General features: G+C 42.7%; 1 protein-coding gene and 1 pseudogene across 1 annotated transcript; one reads left to right on the top strand and one right to left on the bottom strand.

The window, feature by feature from the left end:
- Positions 1-801: 801 nt before the first annotated feature.
- Positions 802-11,841, bottom strand: LOC110507684 (solute carrier family 13 member 2-like). Its single transcript, XM_021587830.3, has 13 exons — positions 11,599-11,841; positions 10,305-10,433; positions 8,813-8,949; positions 8,471-8,691; positions 6,523-6,585; positions 5,874-6,054; positions 5,320-5,442; positions 4,786-4,995; positions 4,432-4,526; positions 2,242-2,357; positions 1,964-2,125; positions 1,524-1,661; positions 802-1,217 (listed from the first exon to the last, which is right to left on the bottom strand). Exons 1-13 carry the CDS (start codon positions 11,698-11,700, stop codon positions 1,083-1,085), a joined length of 1,812 nt encoding a protein of 603 aa, XP_021443505.2. The 5' UTR covers positions 11,701-11,841; the 3' UTR covers positions 802-1,082.
- A 5,430-nt stretch (positions 11,842-17,271) lies between these two features.
- On the top strand, positions 17,272-20,529 carry LOC110507116 (proton-coupled folate transporter-like; annotated as a pseudogene).
- The last annotated feature ends 3,664 nt before the right edge of the window (positions 20,530-24,193 follow it).

Here is a 24,193-nt window from a genome sequence, read left to right as displayed (position 1 = left end):
GTAACACCCTACTACCCATCTATGCATGGAACCACCCTACTACCCAACTATGCATGGTACCACCCTACTACCCATCTATGCATGGTACCACCCTACTACCCATCTATGCATGGTACCACCCTACTACCCATCTATGCATGGAACCACCCTACTACCTGACTATGCATGGAACCACCCTACTACCTATCTATGCATTGTACCACCCTACTACCCATCTATGCATGGTACCACCCTACTACCCATCTATGCATGGAACCACCCTACTACCCATCTATGTATGGAACCACCCTACTACCCATCTATGCATGGAACCACCGAGTGTTTCTCTTGTTTGTTTGTCCTCTGAGTGACACTACCATGCAATGATCACGGCAGAATGTTACCCAGATTATAACCCAAATGTTTTTATATCTAATTTTATTACCAACTGCCCTGATGACCCTTGGTCATGGAAAGGTCATCCTGTCAGTTGTTCCTTTAATTAATTCTACAAATTGTAATTACATTTGATTTCCTGACATCAAAATAACATTTGTATTCCAACACAGATCGCCATTCACATTAAATAAATGTTTGTTAGTTTGTTGTTGTTTTTGACATAATAATATGTTCAGAGAAACATAAATGATCTCATAGAATACCTTATAATTAAGGTATAACTATTCTGTTCTGTTCGATTCCCCAAACAGACACAGTATTTTCACCTCGTGTCCGCTCCTCTAAACTTAAGCAGATTTGGCTATCCCAAAAAGGATCAAATACAACCTGCATAGTTTAGCTGTAAAAAAACATTTAAATTGATTCATTTAAATTGATTTAATTCAAAACAATCAAAACTTTGACAGAGTGGAGGAGGAGTACCAGTCCAACCCGTAAACAGATACTGTGTGTGTTGTTATATGAAGTGTGTATACAGTAGCAGCTTTAGATCACCCTGAGTAGGTTGACCATCAGCACTGTCTTCTGTTTACAGCCTGCCCCAGATAGAGGTGTACATACAGCATCTCTCCCCTCTTCCCATCCCTCCAGTCTCTTCCTCCTCCTCCTCCTTCCCTCCTTCCTTATTCTCTGGTGTCTCTAGATCAGGGGGTGGGTATGGTGGTAACATTGGCCCAGTCAGGGAAGGTGTTGAGATTGAACATAGCTGTTCCCCAGGTGTTCAGGGCGATGTTGATGGTGATGACACCAATAATGTTCAGCACGAATCCAGCCTTCGCCTGTTGTCAGTGCAGTGAAAAACATGGGTCACAGACAGAATGTTTCACAACCATGTATTCTACTAGTCTGCATCCAAACTGAATTGCTCCGTTTCACTACTGGTTTCAATGACTCAATCAATCAATCACACTTATTTACAGAATAAAGCCCTTTTTATATCAGTAATTATCACAAAGTGTTTTTTACAATGAAGAGATGACCAGACTGAAATCATGAAGTGAAAAATAACAATTCAGTTTGGATCCAATACAAAGTACTGTATGGAGAGAGGTGCGAGGTGAGGGGTGAAGGGTCGTAGGTCGTACCATGTCCATGACTTTGAGGTTGCCATAGGAGAAGGCGATGGCGTTAGGGGGTGTGGCCACCGGCAACATGAAGGCCAGCGAGGCACAGATGGTGCAGGGCAGCATGACGTACAGCGGGTGGAGCTTAATGGCTACGGCCTGGGAACAGACAGACAGGGTCACACATGGGTCAAAGGGGTGAAATGAACATTTAGTGTATGTCAGACCTGTGTCAGACCTGGGACCTGGGTCCAGTACACATGTCATATACTTACCTGTGCTTGATTTAGTTTTCCCGGTAAAATGGAACCAATGGAATAGTCCCAAAATGACAAACTCCAAACTAAATCTAGCACCACTTAAAATCATTGATCCAGGTTTTCTAAGTGAACATCTGTGTTACCATGTGTGTTGCCTGGGTGTGGGTATGCGAATTTGTAAGGGATTCTCTCTGCTCTTACCATAGAGGCCAGTATAGGCAGGAACAATGTGGTAGTAGCTACGTTGCTGGAGCACTCAGTGAAAGTGGCGATGAGTAGAGACAGGAGGAAAGAGATGGCAACGGGAGGGATGGACTGCAGGGGGGCCAGACTTTCTCCTAGCCACTGAGACAGACCAGACGTCTTCACACGGATAAAAACATAACCACAGTTGTCATAATTGTTGTTACAAAAAATATGACACAGACAGACACACAGACCAATTCAGACCGACCGACCTAACAACAGACTGACGGTACCTCGCTGCCCCGGGCCAGAGCGAAGCCTCCTCCCACTAGCAGGAGAATGTTCCAAGGCATCTTCTTATGGACCACGTCCCAATTGAGCAGGGTGGGAGGGGCCTTCAGGGGCTTTCCTACAGGGACAAGGCATACACTGGACAATGACACAAGGTTTACAATCACGGTCCTTATAGCCTCGATTCTAGGCACTCCTGCAGGAACTTGGTAGTATGGTTTAGAGGTAGGTGCTGAATTACTGGAGCCCTCTGTTTAGAGGTAGGTGCTGAATTACTGGAGCCCTCCGTTTAGAGGTAGGTGCTGAATTACTGGAGTCCTCCGTTTAGAGGTAGGTGCTGAATTACTGGAGTCCTCCGTTTAGAGGTAGGTGCTGAATTACTGGAGCCCTCTATTTAGAGGTAGGTGCTGAATTACTGGAGTCCTCCATTTAGAGGTAGGTGCTGAATTACTGGAGCCCTCCATTTAGAGGTAGGTGCTGAATTACTGGACCTTGTCACTTATCAGGAGTAAGAACACTAAACTCAGCTTAGGTTACAGAGGGAGAAAAGGAGATATGTATTTATAAGTGTCCATCAGTCATTTATTGATTTGAAAGTAATTTATTTCAGGGTCAGAACAGAGAGTAGAGCCATGTAGGGCTAACCTTGAGGCTAGTGCTATCACGATGCAGCTCCCTCTGATGTTTCTTGGAGTGTGTGTGTGTGTGTGTGTGTGTGTGTGTGTGTGTGTGTGTGTGTGTGTGTGTGTGTGTGTGTGTGTGTTTGTGTGTGTGTGTGTGTGTGTGTGTGTGTGTGTGTGTGTGTGTGTGTGTGTGTGTGTGTGTGTGTGTGTGTGTGTGTGTGTGTATTTGTGTGTGTGCGCGAGCGTGTGTGAGCCCTGGGAAGTGAGAGTGCTATCAGGACAATTACAAAGCACTGAGTCAGCAAGATTGCATTTCTATACCAGGGGTTCTTAAACATTTTCAGCCTGGTACCCAAATGAGAAATTCCTGCGACCCAAGCTCCTAAAAACATGCCCTATTTTGGGGGACCTCCCAGCACGAGGGCAAAAATATTTTAGAGGCCCCCTCCTGCAGGAGAGAAGCATTTTAGTTTTAAATTTAATTCCCTACAATTCTACACATTTTGCCATGTTAATATGATATCTGATTGAGAGTGGCTAACAAAATCAATGGGGACGGAGGTCAGGATCCCTGGGCATGTGCCCTGCGTGCCCGGTCGCTATTCGTCCATGACTACTACAAGTTTAGATAGTTGGCTAGACTAACTTACCAATCTAAAAAATGTTAGCTGACATGGCTAATTGAGTGAACTGACATAACTAGAGGAAAACTGATGGTGGACAACCAAATGTCAAAACTGCACATTGTGTATTTTACAATGAGTAAGTTGAGTAAGTTGAGCAGCCGACTGAGACTTAATCAACAGTAAGTTGAGACGCCGACTGAGTCCCCCCCCAAAATAATGTCACGACTCACCATTAACATGTCCAACCCATACTTTAAGAAAGGCCGCTCTATACAATAGTATCACAGAAAGGCAGACACACACACCGTCTCTCTCAATCGCACACTCATAAACACACCCATGTCAAATCAAATTAAAAAATGTGGTCACATACACATGGTTAGCAGATGTTAATGCGAGTGCAGCGAAATGATTGTGCTTCTAGTTCCAACACTGCAGTAATATCTAACAAATAATCAAACATTTCCCAACAACTACCTAATACACACACATCTAAAGTGGTGAATGAGAATATGTACATATAAATATATGGATGAGCGATGGCAGAGCGACATAGTCAAGGTGCTGTAGATGGTGTAAAATACAGTATATACATGTGATATGAGTAATGTAAGATATGTAAACATTATTAAAGTGCCATTATTTAACATGACTAGTGATCCATTTATTAAAGTGTCCAGTGATTGGGTCTCAATACAGTATATACATGTGGTATGAGTAATGTAAGATGCGTAGACATGATTAAAGTGGCATTATTCAGAGTGGCATTGTTTAAAGTGACTAGTGATCCATTTATTGAAGTGTCCAGTGATCGGGTCTTAATGTACTCACCACTCAAAGATATATTGACAAAAAACACACACATGCACAAACGTGCATACACACACACACACACACACACACACACACACACACACACACACACACACACACACACACATACCATCCTCAGAGTACCCGCCACATCTGGGTAGTTGGGATGGGATCACAAAGAACAGCGTTGACATCAGCATGGCCACTGTGCCATCAGTGACATACCTGGGACATATACATCTACATATAAACAATGTCTCTCAGTCCCACTCAACGTGTCCCTATGTATTAATATGGTAATTACATAGACATGTACAGTGTAATTACAGTTTATGTATATATTATGTGTATAGCTGTATTTGTTGCTTACAAAGAGCAAAGACTGGGAAACACAGTAGAAAGCTATCAGATTAAAAACAAGCGAGATAACCAGGCAGAACCACAGGGAGTTACAACACAGGACATACTGATATCTATCACTCACGGTTTGTCCTTGTTGAAGAGCACAGCGGCCCAGCCGGGCATGAAGCCTGGTTCTCTGGTGAACCAGAGCAGGACCAGCAGGACAAACAGCACCAGGATGCAGCCCTCAGCGAAGGACACACTGCCCAGCTTCTTATACTCATTCTTTATCACCCCGTACGCCTCCTTGTCACCATCTTTATTCATTCCACAGCCAAACAACTTCTTCATGCTGTGGGTGAATGGGCCAAATTGATCTCTTTACAGTACTGTATAGGATGCTGGGTCTAATATAGGCTTTTATCTACTTTGTCTGTAGGTCAATGTCTAACATAAATGGATATCTACGTAAGTGATATATGACCATAAACCATTACCTTCTATTGTTTTACTATGCTTATTATATTGCATTTTGATGATTGGATATGTTTGTGAATATGTCCCCTTTCAACATGGATTGCAGGCACATAATCACATTGCTTCGGCTTCCTGCCAAGAGACAGTGTTATGGATGTTATTGACTGGAGGTAAAACATAACAGGAAAGAAGGACTCACTTGCAGCCCAGGTACATAAACTGCAGCCACAGCCAGGAGATGATCAGCATCAGAACCATGTTGGGGAAGGAGAAACCAAACCAGCTGGCAAAGTTGATGATGTCTCCATTTCCTGGGAACAGTCTGTGGGGAAAGAATGATAGAATGATAGAATTAGAACTAGCATCAGTTACATGAACATTCCAAATGGTACTGTACTGTAGGTACACCTAACATGGCCGCCGGGCGGTGCACCCACCAAAAAATGCTGCATTGAACGGGAATGTGCAGGGAATTCTAAATCTATCGAGGAAGTGACAGCGATGTTCGCTAACTCCCAAGCCAAGGAACTACTGTACAGTCAGTGTATCCAGCCTTGTGCTTTAGCTGCTGTAAACAAAGTACACTGGGCACTGCAATTTTCCCAAAGAAGAACAGTTGCTAAACCCGTGTGCAATACTGTTTCCACACACAATAACCCTTTAATGAGAGCTACTCAGATGGGTATCATACTGTATTTACTTGTAATAATACGCATACATAGTAAGCCTTTATAAACAGACATATCAACATACTCGTCGACCTGTCCTTTGAGGATGAGGTTCGGGGCGGTGCCGGTGAGGGTGGCTGTTCCTCCGATGCTGGCAGCGTAACACACACTGAGACTCATGCCTTTATCCAGTTTCAGGTACTTAGCCTCCCTCTTTAGCCTCCTCTCCCTCGCCTCCGGACTCTCCTCCACCTCTGACTCGGGCTCTGGAGGGAGAGAATCATGGGTCAGCCAATCAGAATGTTCAGGGGTTAGAGGTCAGTCTGTCGGACGTTTTCCTAAGGGTAACAAAGGGATTAGGGCTAATATTTTCCACCTGTTGTTTTCAGGGAGTCTGAAACAGGGATGATATAGAATATGATGTACAATATGTCTGAGTCAGTTGTATTCCATCTTAGCCAGATGAGAGAAGTCGAAACAATCTTGTCTTGAACAGACAAAATTAATAAGGTCACATCCTGAATAAGCTTATCAATATCTCTTACTTACTTGTGTTCCTCTACTAAGATGAATGATAAAACAATTGACAGAAAGGTGTTTCAGGGAATCCACAACAGGTGTGAATGAGGTGTGTTAGTCCTTGGCTGGAACAAAAGCCTGTCCACCCTGTGGGTTTCAAGGACCATGACTGAAGAACACTGATGTTGAGAGAATACACACTCTATTCTACTTACCTAACTGAATTCCATTCTTCATGGGCTTGACATCCTTTGTACATTCGGTAGTACATGCATCATCTGCCAAATAAGGGAGATATCATTTATTACAAAAAGAGAAAGATGTGAATCAGCTTGTGATTGTGAAAGCTCATGGCGAACTTATGGACACATAGTCTAGTGGTACCAGGCTGTATTTTAGTTTGAGAATGGCTTGAGAAACCTAGAACAGATGGTGTCGAGGCTAATGGACACAAAACAAATTATTCTCAACACACACACACACACATAGTGGGGCAAAAAAGTATTTAGTCAGCCACCAATTGTGCAAGTTCTATCACTTAAAAAGATGAGAGAGGCCTGTAATTTTCATCATAGGTACACTTCAACTATGACAGACAAAATGAGAAGAAAAAAATCCAGAAAATCACATTGTAGGATTTTTAATGAATTTATTTGCAAATTATGGTGTAAAATAAGTATTTGATCAATAACAAAAGTTTATCTCAATACTTTGTTATATACCCTTTGTTGGCAATGACAGAGGTCAAACGATTTCTGTAAGTCTTCACAAGGTTTTCACACACTGTTGCTGGTATTTTGGCCTATTCCTCCATGCAGATCTCCTCTAGAGCAGTGATGTTTTGGGGCTGTTGCTGGCCAACACGGACTTTCAACTCCCTCCAAAGATTTTCTATGGGGTTGAGATCTGGAGACTGGCTAGGCCACTCCAGGACCTTGAAATGCTTCTTACGAAGCCACTCCTTCGTTGCCCGGGTGGTGTGTTTGGGATCATTGTCATGCTGAAAGACCCAGCCACGTTTCATCTTTAATTCCCTTGCTGATGGAAGGAGGTTTTCACTCAAAATCTCACGATACATGGCCCCATTCATTCTTTCCTTTACATGGATCAGTCGTCCTGGTCCCTTTGCAGAAAAACAGCCACAAAGTATGATGTTTCCACCCCCATGCTTCACAGTAGGTATGATGTTCTTTGGATGCAACTCAGCATTCTTTGTCCTCCAAACACGACGAGTTGAGTTTTTACCAAAAAGTTCAATTTTGGTTTCATCTGACCATATGACATTCTCTCAATCTTCTTCTGGATCATCCAAATGCTCTCTATCAAACTTCAGACGGCTCTGGACATGTACTGGCTTAAGCAGGGGGACACATCTGGCACTGCAGGATTTGAGTCCCTGGCGGCGTAGTGTGTTACTGATGGTAGGCTTTGTTACTTTGGTCCCAGCTCTCTGCAGGTCATTCACTAGGTCCCCCCGTGTGGTTCTGGGATTTTTGCTCACCGTTCTTGTGATCATTTTGACCTCACGGGGTGAGATCTTGCGTGGAGCCCCAGACCGAGGGAGATTATCAGTGGTCTTGTATGTCTTCCATTTCCTAATAATTGCTCCCACAGTTGATTTCTTCAAACCAAGCTGCTTACCTATTTCAGATTCAGTCTTCCCAGCCTGGTGCAGGTCTACAATTTTGTTTCTGGTGTCCTTTGACAGCTCTTTGGTCTTGGCCATAGTGGAGTTTGGAGTGTGACTGTTTGAGGTTGTGGACAGGTGTCTTTTATACTGATAACAAGTTCAAACAGGTGCCATTAATACAGGTAACGAGTGGAGGACAGAGGAGCCTCTTAAAGAAGTTGTTACAGGTCTGTGAGAGCCAGAAATCTTGCTTGTTTGTAGGTGACCAAATACTTATTTTCCACCATAATTTGCAAATAAATTCATTAAAAATCCTACAATGTGATTTTCTGGATTTTTTTCTTCTCATTTTGTCTGTCATAGTTGAAGTGTACCTATGATGAAAATTACAGGCCTCTCTCATCTTTTTAAGTGGGAGAACTTGCACAATTGGTGGCTGACTAAATACAGTACTTTTTTTCCCCCACTGTACATACATACATACACACACCCCACCCCACACACACATATGGTAATACTGTTCTCCTTGTCACCCATATCAAAGGCTTGGTTGTCCTGGCCCTTAGGTATCCCAGTCCCGGGCCCGGCCCCCCTGAGGGAGATCAGGTCCATCTCCCTCTCCTCTGCCTGGGCCTCGGTGTCACACAGCTGCTTCAGCACAGCATTAGAGATGGGCAGCATCATGGCAGTGGAGGCTGTGTTACCGATCCACATGGACAGGAAGGCTGTGGTGCCCATGAAGCCCATCATCAGACTGGAAGGGGAGAGAGAGACCATTTAAAAAGGAAACAGATAATTCAACATTAGGCTATCAGAATACTAGCCCAAACATCTCTGTAATAGGATAATTAAAACAGGTAAAGGGGGTCTCTTACAGGGCAGGCTTCACCCCTACTAGGAGCAGTACTCTGAGGGCGATGCGTTTGTGAAGGTTCCAGTGTTCCACAGCTGTAGCCATCAACAGCCCTCCGACGAACAGCATGTTAGAGTCCTTCATGTACTGGGTACACACCTGGATGAGAGACAGACAGGGGGGTTCTTAATGACTGTACTGGCCTGAGACAGGTTCTGCTTAGAAATACCATAATATACTAAACATGGGATCAACAGTAAGGACTTTATCAACATTACTTACACTACCGTTCAAAAGTTTGGGGTCACTTAGAAATGTCCTTGTTTTTGAAAGAAAAGCACATTTTTTGTCCATTAAAATAACATCAAATTCATCAGAAATATAGTAGTGTAGATATTGCTAATTTTGTAAATGACTATTGTAGCTGGACTTTTAATGGAATATCTACATAGGCGTACACAGGCCCATTATCAGCCACCATCACTGTGTTTCAATGGCACGTTGTGTTAGCTAATCCAAGTTTCTAATTTTAAAAGACTAATTGATCATTAGAAAACCCTTTTGCAGTTATGTTAGCACAGCTGAAAACTGTTGTCCTGATTAAAGAAGAAATAAACCTGGCCTTCTTTAGACTAGTTGAGTATCTGGAGCATCAGCGTTTGTGGGTTCAATTACAGGCTCAAAATGGCCAGAAACAAAGAGTTTCTTCTGAAACTCGTCAGTCTGTTCTTGTTCTGAGAAATGAAGGCTATTCCATGTGAGAAATTGCCAAGAAACTGAAAATCTCGTACAACGCTGTGTACTACTCCCTTCACAGAACAGCGCAAACTGGCTCTAACCAGAATAGAAAGAGGAGTGGGAGGCCCCGGTGCACAACTGAGCAAGAGCACAAGTACATTAGGGTATTTAGTTTGAGAAACAGACGCCTCACAAGTCCTCAACTGGCAGCTTCATTAAATAGTACCCGCAAAACACCAGTCTCAATATCAACAGTGAAGAGGCAACGCCGGGATGCTGGCCTTCTAGGCAGAGTTCCTCTATCCAGTGTCTGTGTTCTTTTGCCTATCTTAATCTTTTATTTTTATTGGCCAGTCTGAGATATGGCTTTTTCTTTGCAACTCAACGCATCCCGGAGTCGCCTCTTCACTGTTGACGTTGAGACTCTGTACGCCTATCTAGATATTCCATTAAAAACCAGTCATTTATAACATTAACAATGTCTACACTGTATTTCTGATCATTTGATGTTATTTTAATTGACAAAAAAAAAACAAGGAAATTACTAAGCGACCCCAAACTTTTGAACCGTAGTGTAGGTGCTTTATTCATACGTCCTCAACACTGTATCTACTAAAGATTTACATTTCACATTTTAGTCAACTGTTGACCTGTTTATTCTGATCATAAAACAGAATCTTGTTTTCTCCATTGCTGAGTCTAGTGGGTGGGTAAGAACCAGTCATTAGGTATGAAGGTGGTTGAGTAGAGAGGGGAGAGGATAGTGGTGTTGGTACCTCGCTTGACTCCATAATGCCCATCATAGGGAAGAGGATGACAGGCAGCAGACCGGTCACAGCCAGGGGCATACACTCTGTACACCAGTACAGGGCCGTCAGGATGATCACATAGCCACAACTAGCCTCCTGTACACACACGCACACACACACACACACACACACACACGGACTGTGAGAGGGCTGTTGTGGTAGGTAGCATACAACAACTGTTGTTGTAGGACACACGTACAAACGCGTACAACACACAGTCATTCCTCTCTCAGGACCATTTTGTTCTCAGTGAACAATCATCTGAGACAACAGCCAACAGCATCAAAGCACTGACAAGTAGTATAACTATTTTAGAACATAAAGATATCTTATTGTGTGCAATTCAATACATCTATTCAATAAGTTAGTTTCAGTTACAGTTGTTCTTACAATGCTTAGTAAATAACAATAATTCTTGAAGAATATAACTTATATTGCTTAATGAGCTTAGTTCAACTGTCATACTCTATCAGAACCCAAAATATGAGCTTGTTTAACTCCAATGTTTGTAAACAATGTAATGTAATCACACTCTGTATAGTCTCAAAATATGGTTAAAACTATCATTTTTATACGATGGATGGTCAGTCCTTGCATCCATAGCTCTGTCTATGAATTTGAGAGTGGTTATATTTCCCCAGCCCCATCCCTCAGCTTTTACCAAAAGTTTGAATCAGTGACGGGTGAACCTTTGTAGTTGTTTGAACTGCAGATTGCCCCTTTAATATATATATATGTTGATACATGAAGTTAATCAAATACATTCTTAAAGGGGAAAAACGGGCTTGGATTTTGGAGAAACAAATGTATTTTATGACACACGGTAAGCCATTGATGATAAAAGATGAAGAACTATAAAATGCCTGTAACGCAAGTCTTTCATTCATGATGATTTATTGTCCTGGAGGACAACCGTAACTCACAGGGTACTCAACCTGTAATGTGCATGGCTGCTGAAGCTCCTATCTACACACACTAAATTACCAGTCTACAGTAGATTCCTGGATATTGGGAAATAATTACAAATGGCGCAAATACAATGGAAATGTCATACAGACGTGTAACCAAAATATTCAGTGAAGCTTTAATAAACACACAGAGTTGTCTAGGAATTTCGGCATTCAATTTGTGTACGACCAGGGCTTGAAATGCTTCAGAACTTTATCCTCAACTAAGAATAACTTCTGAACTTTCAACAGGGTTAAAACAAACACATCAAAGCCTCCGTTATACACAAACAAACACACACACACACTCTTACCGGTCCCCCAACTATTATGGGTAGAGGTAGAATCAACAGTGGGGTGAGGAATATGACCAGGTAATTCCGATACCTCCATAGCCCAGTCAGACACACCACCATGGCTGGTCCAGATATCCAGAGAGTAGCTCAGGTACACAGAGAAGAGAGATAGATATATTAGACAGAACATCTAATCGGAGTGTGGGTGCAAAGGTTTTACGACATAATTGGGGACGCTACCACGCTGTTTAAAGTCAGAACAGGAGATAAAGTTGCAGTATATATACAGTATATAACGTAAAGGTTGAATTAAATATTAACTTTTGAGTGAGGTGACTGGGCTGAGGAGGGAGTGTGTTGTACAACACAAGAAAGTAGTGTGAGTGAGGGGGTGAGTGAGGGGGTGAGTGAGTGAGTGAGTGAGTGAGTGAGTGAGTGAGTGAGTGAGTGAGTGACTGAGTGAGTGAGTGAGTGAGTGAGTGAGTGAGTGAGTGAGTGAGTGAGTGAGTGAGAGAGAGATAGAGAGAGAGAGAGTGAGTCAGTGAATAATTCAGTCACACCTTGTAGAGTTCATGCTCCGACTAACTGAGGGCAAAAGGGGGTGCAATTTAATTTTAGGAAGGTGTTCCTAATGTTTTGTACACTGTGCATCTCCTACCCCCAGCCCTTAAGGCACTGCTGGCTTTGCAAGTGTTACCCTTCACAGAACAGTGTTACCTATTTCTCTGTTGATCTATTGTGCACCCTGTCACATGGTCATCACATTCACCTGAGGATGCCTCACCCATCCCACCTCTCCCTTGTTTGGGTTGTGCTAAAGTCTATTGAAGAAAAAAACAATGACAAGAGCTGGACTGAAGACCTTGTCAATTAAATACCTGCATAAGGGCCCCTCCTACTGAAATCTGGGTGATGTTCAATAACTATAACCTGAAGAAAACGGGGCGGTACAATCTGAATGTTTCTAATACGAGACGCTCACATACTGTTTCCATTGCAAAACGTTTTGCTACAGGATTCCCAAATGAACACGACCCATGAAGTCCATCTTCTGTTGAAGCCAGTTTATTGTCCCATAACAACAGTTGTCTGTTGTACAGAAGAAGAATAGTTGTTGGAACAATCCTAAGCCACTATGTTTTCAGAGTGAAAACATATTAGACTAGGAAATGTAAGTTCCTAAGCATGTTTGGTGCTTTACCACTGTCATTACTGTCACATCTGCTCCTGCCACGCCCTCTACTGCTCACCCTGTGTCTCCTTGACCTGCCACCACTCCCCCAGTACTCTCTCTCTCTGTGATTGTGTGGGCGGAGACAGGTGTGCTGGAGTCAGAGCAGAACCCCACCAGCTGCAACCTGTTCCATAATGAAGACCTCTTCAAATACTCAGCCCTGCCACTTCCACGCGTCCAGATCGTAATCTCTGCTCAGTCAGTCTACGTTTCTAGCCGTTTATTACTATTCATATCCTGTTATCCTGTTATGCCTGTTTTCCTCTCTGCTACAGTTCTGCCCGCTCTGACTCTGGTACCTGTCTCCAGTCACACATCTCGTCATCCTGCTACTTGGTCCTGGATTCCCCACCCTACTACTCCCTTGGATTCCCCTCTGGACCTGCTTACCCTGTCTCAACCCCTCTCGCTTCAGCCTCCACATCTGGTTTCCAGCAACCTGCCCGAGCTTCCCCTGACCTGCACTCCATCTCCCCCCTGTGTTTCAATAAATACCTTGGTTACTTCATCCCCGTCTCCTCATCTGCTTTTGGGTTCCGCTGTTCCACTCCACGTAACAATTACATGGTGTCATCATCTCTGGGCAAAGTACACACACCACTGTTTAGAAACAAAGGAATATTCCTCCATGCCACCCGTAACTCAGATTTGTGTGTGTGTGTGTGCCTGCATGTGTGTACCACAATAAGTTAACCAAGGAAAAGTAAGAGTTTTCATGTCAACTCTCCCATGTTAAGACAATGCTACATAAATTGTACTTTACATAAACCCTGTATTGCACAAGGCAGCCATGAATTGGGTTGAAACTACTCTTCAGCACAAATTCCCGTTGAGTTATAAAGTCTTTATATGACCTGTTTAACAGTGCACTTCAATTGCTGCAGCTGGAAGTCAAAGGTCCCTTTCTCCCAACAAACCTTTGTTCTCAGTAATAGTGGAATTTGAATTGCAATAATGGAAAGTACTTTTTGATCAAAATGATTGATTGCTTAATTTTGGGCTATTTAGGCAATTCTGATAGTAAACTCGTTTGAAATGATGTTCTGGAATTCTGTGTCTTTAACGTACAGATGCTGTATGGCAGACATTACTTGGACATGTTATGGAATGCATCTTTAATACAACAGGATATGTGAGGATATTTCTGAGAGGGATTGGTGAAAGCTGTGAGGGCACATGCAGGATGAAAATGCCCTTTTATGCAAATAAACTGATTTAAACTTTGGCAAAAAGAGTGCGGAATTGGACCTGTATCAAATACCTACACAAATACCTGTATCAACTTGTAGCACATTAAAGCTAAGGCAATACTGTGACAGCATCCAGAAGGCTATTGAAAATGATAAACCATCATCCAATAAAGTTTTTTTCAGTGTAATACTTAAAAAAGGTCCATTTGCGATTGGTACATCCATTTTTGGACTTTTAAATTGATAACACATACACTGAGTGTTCAAAACATTAAGAACACCTTCCTAATATGGAGTTGCAGCCCCTTTTGCCCTCAGAACAGCCTCAGTTAGTCAGGGCATGGACTACAAGATGTCGAAAGTGTTCCACAGGGATGCTGGCCCATGTCGACTCAAATGCTTCCCACAGTTGTGTCAAGTTGGCTGGATGTCCTTTGGCTGGTGGACCATTCTTGATATGGGAAACTGTTGAGCATGAAAATCCAAGAAGCGTTGCAATTTTTAACACACTCAAACCGGTGTGCCTGGCACCTACTACCATACCACGTTCAAATGCACTTAAACCTTTTGTCTGCCCATTCACCCTCTGAATGGTACACATACACAATCCATTTCTCAATTGTCTCAAGGATTAAAAATCCTTCTTTAACCTGTCTCTTCCCCTTCATCTACACTGATTGAAGTGTATTTAACAGGTTACATCAATAAGGGATCATAGCTTTGACCTGGATTCACCTGGTCAGTCCATGACATGGGAAGCACAGGTGTTCCTAATGTTTTGTACACTCAGTGTATTTCCATTGATTCTTGAAAACGTATAAATGCCTCATGAGTACAACTGTCATACCCCACCAGAATCCAAAATATAAGCTTATTTTACTCCATTGTTTGTAAACAAACACTGTATGGCATGGTTAAACACATTATTTTGTTATAATGGATCATGGACAGTCCTTGCATCAATAGCTCTGTCTATGAATTTGAGAACGTGATTACATTTCTCCAGCCCCATCCCTCAGGTGTTTCCCAACAGTTTTAAACAGTGACGGGTGAACTTTTGTAGTTGTTTGACCTGTAGATTTCTCCTTTAATATCTATTTTGATTCATTAAATCTGTCACGTTCGTCATACGAAGGTAGACCAAGGAGCAGCATGGTAAGCGTACATTCTTCTTTATTATAAAAAAAACTGAAAAAACAAACAAAATAACAAACCGAAACGTGACGCTAATATGAGTAGTGCAGACAGGCAACTAAACATAGAACAAGAACCCACAAACACAAAAGGGAAAATGGCCACCTAAATATAATCCCCAATCAGAGACAACGATAAACAGCTGCCTCTGATTGGGAACCATATCAGGCCACCATAGACATATAAATACCTAGACCTACAATATAAAAACTAGCATACCCACCCTCGTCACACCCTGACCTAACCAAAATATAAAGAAAACATAGATATTAAAGGTCAGAGCGTGACAAAATCAATTGTTAGAGGGGAAAAAACAGACTTGGATTTTATAGCAACAAATATCTTTTTAAGAAACTTTTTAAATAAATAATAAATAAATAAGTTTAAACAATGGTCTAGGCCTGTTAAGCTATTATAAGGCTACATGTGTAATAACTATCTAATAACATAAAGAGTGCAGAATGTGTAATCATTCATAGATTAAATGTCTAAATGTTTGACCGTTATTTTGAAATTACTTGACGAAATAAAACAAATGCATGTGGTGACATTGTAACAATTTGTTGATGGGCAATTCCAAAGTAACAGAGTGACAAAGCCTCAGCTTTTTCTATTTAAAATGTATGTCAAACCAAAACCAACGATTGCAAAGGTAAACAAACCATACAACTCTATGCACAAGGACTAGGTCTACTTTTAACAATTCCCACAGAACATTTTACAAAAATACATTGACTTGAAGAACAGTGCAAATGCAAAGTTTGGTAACAGAATGACAGCACCACAAATAAAACAACGAGACAGATATTTCACCAGATGTATAAATGTGAAGCATTTGGTTGGCTTTTCCACTCACTACCAAATATGATGTTGAGAGGAAGCCCAGTGGCAGTCGGAAAATGAAGCAAGATGGATTTTGGCCGACATTCTGCAAATTTTCTCATCGAAAATAAATGTTTTTGTTTCCAAAGCTAGAATCTGTTATGAACAGAGTAGGCAAAGTTTTGTAGAGTTTACCCTTTGCCAATGTGTCAATAAATTGCGTTGTTTAGAAGGAGTGTAAGGGCGAGTTATTGCACACTGCACTTCACAAAGTAGGCGTTTTCTAACAGAAATATTCAAATACATGCTTGAATGCACCAATAGGCTCTTGCGAGCTCGTGCTTTGCTCTGCCCACTTCCTTGCTTGTTCTGCCCGCTATGATTCATTTGCTTACAGGTGGGGTGGCCTAGAGGCTGTTGTCTATCTTGGGTTACATCTAAAAAATCGTTGACAGCACAAACCATCATTTTGTTATCAAACTTAGCATCTGCGCTGTTCTTCAAGTAAATGTATTTTTGTAAATTTTTCAGTGGAAATTGTTAAAACTAGTTCTTGTGCATAGAGGTGTGTGGTTTGTTTAACTTTGCGGTCATTGGTTTTTGTTTGACATACATTTTAAAGTGACATCTGTGTGACTCTGATACCATGGAATTGTCCTGAAATCAGAAAGCAACAGAAGTTCGAGGTGCAGTTTAAAGCTTTGTCCAGATGGAGCGATCTCGAGACCATTACATGCTGAACAGACCGCATGCGTGTGCGGTCTTGTCCACCCACACCAGACGCGTTCAGGTCACTCAGGTTGAAATATCAGAACGAACTCTGAACCAACTATATTAATTTGGGGACAGGTCGAAAAACATTCAACATTTATGGCAATTTAGCTAGCAAGTTTGCTGTTGCTAGCTAATTTGTCCTGGGATATAAAGATTGGGCTGTTATTTTACCTGATAGGAACAAGGTCCTCTCCTCCGTCAGGCTTCATCTTCAGCTTCTTTGGACTTTATATGGTGGTTGGTAACCAACTTTAAGCTGCATTACCAGTACCAACTGGACTAGAGTGTGAACCTCATTTCATCATTCAATACCAATTGGTTTTTAGGAGCATATACCCATGTGGGTGATTGAAAGACGAACTGAGGTCCACGCTCCAGTCCAGAATCAATTAGTTGCTAGTGCCAATTAACCAATTAATCTGCTTTATCATTGTGGGCACCCTTGACTGACGTATCGATGAATCAACTAACTCATCCTTACTCTCGGGCGACTTCAATACCATCCAGGCATTTTGCATTGCATATGTGTCTGATATCAGCGACAGGGGCTCCCAGACCTTCAGGGATGCAGTGCTGGAGGCCAATCTGGGACTGGCTGGCATGCTGGCCAGTAACATAAGGTGGCAGTGCTGGAGGCCAATCTGGGACTGGCTGGCATGCTGGCCAGTAACATAAGGTGGCAGTGCTGGAGGCCAATCTGGGACTGGCTGGAATGCTGGCCAGTAACATAGGGTGGCAGTGCTGGAGGCCAATCTGGGAATGGCTGGCATGCTGGCCAGTAACATAGGGTGGCAGTGCTGGAGGCCAATCTGGGACTGGCTGGCATGCTGGCCAGTAACATAGGGTGGGAGTGCTGGAGGCCAATCTGGGACTGGCTGGCATGCTGGCCAGTAACATAGGGTGGGAGTGCTGGAGGCCAATCTGGGACTGGCTGGCATGCTGGCCAGTAACATAGGGTGGCAGTGCTGGAGGCCAATCTGGGACTGGCTGGCATGCTGGCCAGTAACATAGGGTGGCAGTGCTGGAGGCCAATCTGGGACTGGCTGGCATGCTGGCCAGTAACATAGGGTGGCAGTGCCGGAGGCCAATCTGGGACTGGCTGGCATGCTGGCCAGTAACATAGGGGGGCAGTGGTGACAGGCACAAACATAGGTTATTCAACGTTAAGATGGCCTAAGGTAGCTAACTATCTGTGGACTGAAAATATATCATTGTCTTATTCTTCTTCAATTCATATTTTGATTACAGTATGTTTATACATGTCTAAACTTGTGATACAGTAATGTAACTAGATAACACTTATACTTCTCATGGGGACTTTTGGAGGAGGTACAAACTGTGGCTCTACACCTCCTGCTTCTTCCTGGTGGTGGTCCACCTACAGCCGCAAGCTGTATGTTCTGTATGAGCTGAGCTCTCCGCTGTGCTGGGGCCCACGGCTGATCGGCTGGGGGTCTGCAGCCCAGAACCTGGCCTACCTCAGCAGCCTCCTGGGGTTAAGGACCATGCAGCGATGCCTAGAGGACTTCTGGGTGTCTCTGGTGGTACTGGCCTCAAACATGACTGGCCTGGTGGTCATCTCATTGGCCAACACTACTGAACTCCTGTTCACAGGTGAGAGGCTATCCCAGAAGATAAAATCAGTTAAAATGTCATCATTACATCAGTTTAGAGTTGAATAGATTTCTTTATTGTTATGAACATGTGTTCTTGGCTGAGCTACAGTATAAGTCAGCAGTATTATCTGGTGGTGTGTCTTGGAGAACAGTGCACAGGGGGAAATGCTCTAGTATCACACAGTAAAACACATGTCTCCCAGAGTAATAGATCAATAAGTCTGCCCTGGAGGAGTTCTGTTTTCTCTCTCCTCCTGTCTTGTTTCCTCCACAGAAAACACACAGCTGGGTAAAGGTCACAAAACTCTTCGCTTATTCACTGCCCTCTAGTGATGGTGATAGATTAATACATGGAAAATCCCCAAGTAAACTTCCATAGCGTACCTTTAACAGGTAAATGTGTATCCACTCCCCTTTTCTAACAGGCTATGGGCTGTGCTTCCTCTACATGGCAGCCACTCCAGTCCCCAGGGCCAAGCTGTCCAAGCTGGTGGGGCCTGAAGAACAAGGTGAGAGAGAGGCCCTTAGCTGGAATGTGTTGTCAATATGTCACGGCCTCTCATGTATACAGTTTCATGACTACATCTATAAGATGCTATAAGTGTTCATAATGTAGCATAACATTTAATGAGAATATGCTTTAAGTATTACAGACATCCTCTTTGTCCTTTGTGTTTCAGGTGAGTTGTTTGCTTCGGTGGCCTGTGTGAAGGGGCTGTGATCCCTGGTGGCCAGCGGCCTCTTTACAGTAACTCTCTCTACGCAGACACCCTGCACATCACTAATCAAATCAAATCAAATGTTATTTGTCACATGCATCGAATACGACGTTACCTTACAGTGAAATGCTTACTTACAAGCCCTTAACCAACAACACAGTTTTAAGAAAATACCTAAAAAATAAAAAGTAATAGACAAGAAAAACAAAAACAAATTCCCTTTCCTGTTCGGAGCCCTCCTCCTCCTCCCCACAGGAATCATTGGGCAAGTCCTCCCTTTCCAGAATTTCCTATTTCAGTTTTCCTCATTTAAAACACTGCAGCCATAAACACCTTGTGATTCATGCATGTTGTTGTGTGTTTAGGACAGACAGACAGACAGACAGACAGACAGGCAGGCAGGGAGGCAGGCAGGCAGACAGGCAGACAGACAGACAGACAGACAGACAGACAGACAGACAGACAGTAGATAAACTTCATCACATCACAGCTCTAACCTCTGGAAGAACACAGCTTCTGCTGCCCTACATACACCTTTTCAACAGTGTGTATGAGAGGTCATTAGACCTGTCATTAGTGTGGTCTAACTGTCATTATACCACACAGAGGTTGGATTCCGTGGCTTCAACACCAACAGACCAAAACCAAAAAGCTGGAACCACCAGCAAACCCCCCATGAGACAAGAAGAGAAAGAAGTCTGGGTTCCCTGTTGTATTTTAAACCGAAAATCTAATGTGAGCTGACATACAATTGTGGTCAAATATAGTTTTTTACAATCACTTTGGCACTAATTAATTAATTAATTAATTAATTTCAGAATCTTGATGTCATTTTTCAAAACTCTAACACTTTTTCCACTTGCTTGGATACAATACACATAAAGCAAAGATCATTTGTACATTGAACTAAAATCACCTGTTCAAAATGACAACTTGACATCAAAGTATTACCATTTCAAAATGCAATTCACACATTACATCTGAGATGACTGTCTATTCATTTCATTACAATGATCTAACTATCAGTTGATACAACTGCTCAAAATGATAAGTAACTTGCATTACTCTTAATGCATAGTTTTATGGAAACTGACAAACAATTTTCCATGTTTAGATCATGAAAGTTTCAGGATAACGAGATCCATTGACACCCATTACTGTGGAACATGAACCAATTGGACTACATTATCTATGGATGTAATATTTCATCATCATTCTTTATCAGACACTTTTTCTATGGTCTCATGTACCACTTTTCCAGACCATGTTTTCAGATTTGACATTACTATACACTATATTCACTTTATTAGGTACACCTATCTAGTACTGGGTAGGACCCCCTTTTACCTCCCCAAAGTCCTTCTGCACACCATGTGTGGCCTTTCTGTTAGCTTGAATGAGTCTGGACATTCTCCTCTGACCTCTCTCATTAACAAGGTGTTTTTGCCCACAGAACTGCCGTTCACTGAATGTGTTTTGTTTATCACACCATTCTCTGTAAACTCTAGAGACTGTAGTGCATAAAAATCCCAGGAAGGCAGCTGTTTCTGAGATGCTGGAACCCCCATGTGTGGCACCAGCAATCATACCAAGGTCAAAGTTGCTTAGAATACGCATCTTGCACATTTCTAATGTTTGGTCGAAGAAAAACTAAAGCTCTCTACTCTATATACTCTATCTACTCTATATATTGAGTTGCAGGCAGCCACGTGATTCGTTGTTTGAAGGAGCAGGCTATTTGCGTTAACACACAGGTGTACCTAATAAAGTGATTGGTAGTGTATGTATGCAAGCCCTTGTAATTGCTTTTCCAATCCTGCCAACTCGTTACTGATGATTGATTTCACATTGTGGTACGAGTATATAAATGAGTGGTATCCACCTACAACAACATAGCGATAACATGGAGCCATCAGGTGATCCAGGTCACAAGCAGTGGGAAGAGGAAGACGAGGAAGACGTGGCGGTCAAAGGAATGGCAGGGGACAAGCACCCCTTCTGAGAGGTGGTCGTGGGTCTCGTTTGAGAGGTGTGGGGGAACGTGATCGAGGACAAGCACCCCTTCTGAGAGGTGGTCGTGGGCCTCATTTGAGAGGTGTGGGGGAACGTGATCGAGGACAAGCACCCCTTCTGAGAGGTGGTCGTGGGCCTCGTTTGAGAGGTGTGGGGGAACGTGATCGAGGACAAGCACCCCTTCTGAGAGGTGGTCGTGGGCCTCGTTTGAGAGGTGTGGGGGAACGTGATCGAGGATAAGGCCACGGACCAAGACGGTGTCCAATGAAACCCGAGCAATAGTTGTAGACCATGTCGTAAATCATAGCATGACAATGACTGAGGCAGCTACAATGACTCAACCAAACCTCAGAAGATCAACCGTGGCCTCAATCATCAGAACTTTCCGCAATGAGAACCGCTATGTCATCAGCATGCACTAAACACTAGGCTACTCTCAATTGTCAAATGACTGTACAGTATACTGCATGCCAATGTGTACCACAGAGTAGGTGATGTGACTAAATGTGTTCTTACTGTAATTTTCCCTGCAGAATTGAGACTAGGCCAAATAAGGGGAGGCAGAGGCAAAATTCTGACTGACCAACAAGAGCGGGCTGTGGTCAATTTGGTTCGGGCCAGAAATGATATTCGCCTTACAGAAATTCGGCAGCACATCTTGGACAATGACGACATGTTCAACAATGTGGAAGCCATAAGTTTGCCGACTATTGCCCACATGCTGAAAAGACACCAGGTGTCTCTAAAACGGCTATACCATGTGCCTTTTGAAAACAATGCAGACAGAGTAAAGCAACTGAGAATTGAGTATCTTCAGGTATGTTCAGTTTCAAGATGCCTGTTGTGAAACATTCCCCAAAATTCTACATCATTGTAATCAGTAATTCTCTTTCCAAAATGTATTTTTAGAGGGTGATGGAGCTGGATGCTGATGAAAACCATCACAAATTCCTCTTTTTGGATGATGCAGGCTTCAACCTGGCCAAGACAAGGAGGAGAGGTCAGAATTTCACTGGCCAGCAGGCAACCATCCAAGTACCTGGACAACGTGGGGCCAACATCACCCTGTGTGCGGCTATAACAGAAGATGGTGTGGTGGGATGCAGACCTCGTATTGGATCATATAATGCAGCTCTCCTTGTAACCTTCCTTGATGAGCTAAATCAGGTCTGTGGAGCTGATGGCGTGATCTATGTCATTGTGTGGGATAATGTCAGGTTACTAGAGGCGAAAGAAAGGCACACCTATTAGACGAGGTGCTGGCTAGCGGAGTGCAACACTTGAAAATAAAGGAGAGCCGCACACTCTAGGAGCTCAGATGCAAAAATGTTATGTCCAACGTTTCGACAGAAAAGCTGTCTTCATCAGGGTATAATGACAAACTGCGGGGTGACTCGTATAATATAGTGTCAAAGGACACACACAGGTGTCTAATCACGGCCAGGTGTGGCCTGATATCATTGGTTCATTCTCATATATTAAAATAGCAGATCAAAGTCTACGTTGAGACTGAAGGGAGCAAGGGTCTTTAAATTAAAGATCCAAGCAGCCTCTCGTTTTAACAATAAATTATCGAGATCACCCCCTCTCCTAGGGAGAGTGACATGTTCGATGCCAATATAACGTAGGGACGAAATCGAGTGGTTTGCTTCCAAAAAGTGGGCCGCAACTGGGTAAGTCAAGTTTTTGCACCTAATGGTGCTACGATGCTCCGAAACTTTGATCTAAAGCCATTATTGTGATTCTTGTGATTCTTCTGATGTAAATGTCTGTAGGCCTATGTAGCCAAATTGTGTATATATGATCGTATGCTATCCATTCATGTTTTTGGTATGTTATTTTAATATGAGAATTAACCAACAATATCAGGCCACACCCGGCCATGATTAGACACCTGTGTGTGTCCTTTGACACTATATTAATGAGTCACCCCGCAGTGTTTGTCATTATACCCTGATGAAGACGAGCTGTCTGTCGACACGTTGGACATAACATTTTTTGCTTCTGAGCTCCTAGGGTGTGCAGCTCTCCTTTATTTTTCATAATGTCAGGTTCCACCATGCTCAAATGGTGCAAGCATGGTTTCGGGCCCATCCACAATTTACCACCCTGTACTTACCCACATAATCCCCTTTCCTTAACCCGATTGAGACATTCTTCTCCACATGGAGGTGGAAGTTATATGATAGGTTGACACTGACCTTAGTTTTCTATGTTTTATGTGTTATTTTGGTCAGGGTGTGATGAGGGTGGGTATGCTTGTTTGTCCTGTCTAGGGTTTTTTGGATATACAGGGGTGTTTGTTACTCTAGGTTTATTATAGGTCTGTGGTGGCCTGAATTGGTTCCCAATCAGAGACAGTTGTTTATCGTTGTCTCTGATTAGGGATCATATTTAGGTTGCCATTTTCCATTTTTGGTTTTGTGTGTTATTTTCTATGTGTAGTTGCCTGTTTCAGCACTTGTTGTATATAGCGTCACATTCGTTTTGTTATTTTGTTAGTTTAGTGTTTAGTCTTTCTTTATTAAAAGAAGAATGTATTCATATCACGCTGTGCCTTGGTCTCCTCGTTATGACAAATGTGACAGGTGCTCTCACAAACAAGCCACCCTTCTCCAGGCCATGGATGATGCATGCAATGACATCACGGCAGACCAGTGTCAGGCCTGGATTCGCCATGCCCGAAGTTTCTTCCCAAGATGTTTGGCTAATGAAAACATCCATTGTGATGTGGTTGAGAACCTGTGGCTGAATCCACAAGACAGTGTTGATGGAAATTTTGCTTTTTGCAGTTAGCCAGGTGAGGAACACTGTAGTTGCCGTTTTACTGTGGTTTTCTTTTTTGTAGCTAATTATTTTTGCTCTGATTCAAAGAAACCAGTGTTGTGATTTTATTGTATTTAATCAATACATTTCAGATTTTGTTTAATGATTCCACTGTGTCTGTACTACTCTCTCTACTAGTCCTTTTACAGTGATGTACTTACGTGTAGTACCATCATGAAACGTATCACATATTTTGTACTGCAATATTTGATGATTGTACGAACA

The sequence above is a fragment of the Oncorhynchus mykiss genome, chromosome 27 (assembly GCF_057628025.1).
Source record: "Oncorhynchus mykiss isolate SJ-2025 chromosome 27, ASM5762802v1, whole genome shotgun sequence".
In the NCBI taxonomy this organism is placed as follows: Eukaryota; Metazoa; Chordata; class Actinopteri; order Salmoniformes; family Salmonidae; genus Oncorhynchus; species Oncorhynchus mykiss.
The sequence above is the reverse complement of the archived record's forward strand: the minus strand, read 5'-3'. Positions and strand labels throughout refer to the sequence as shown.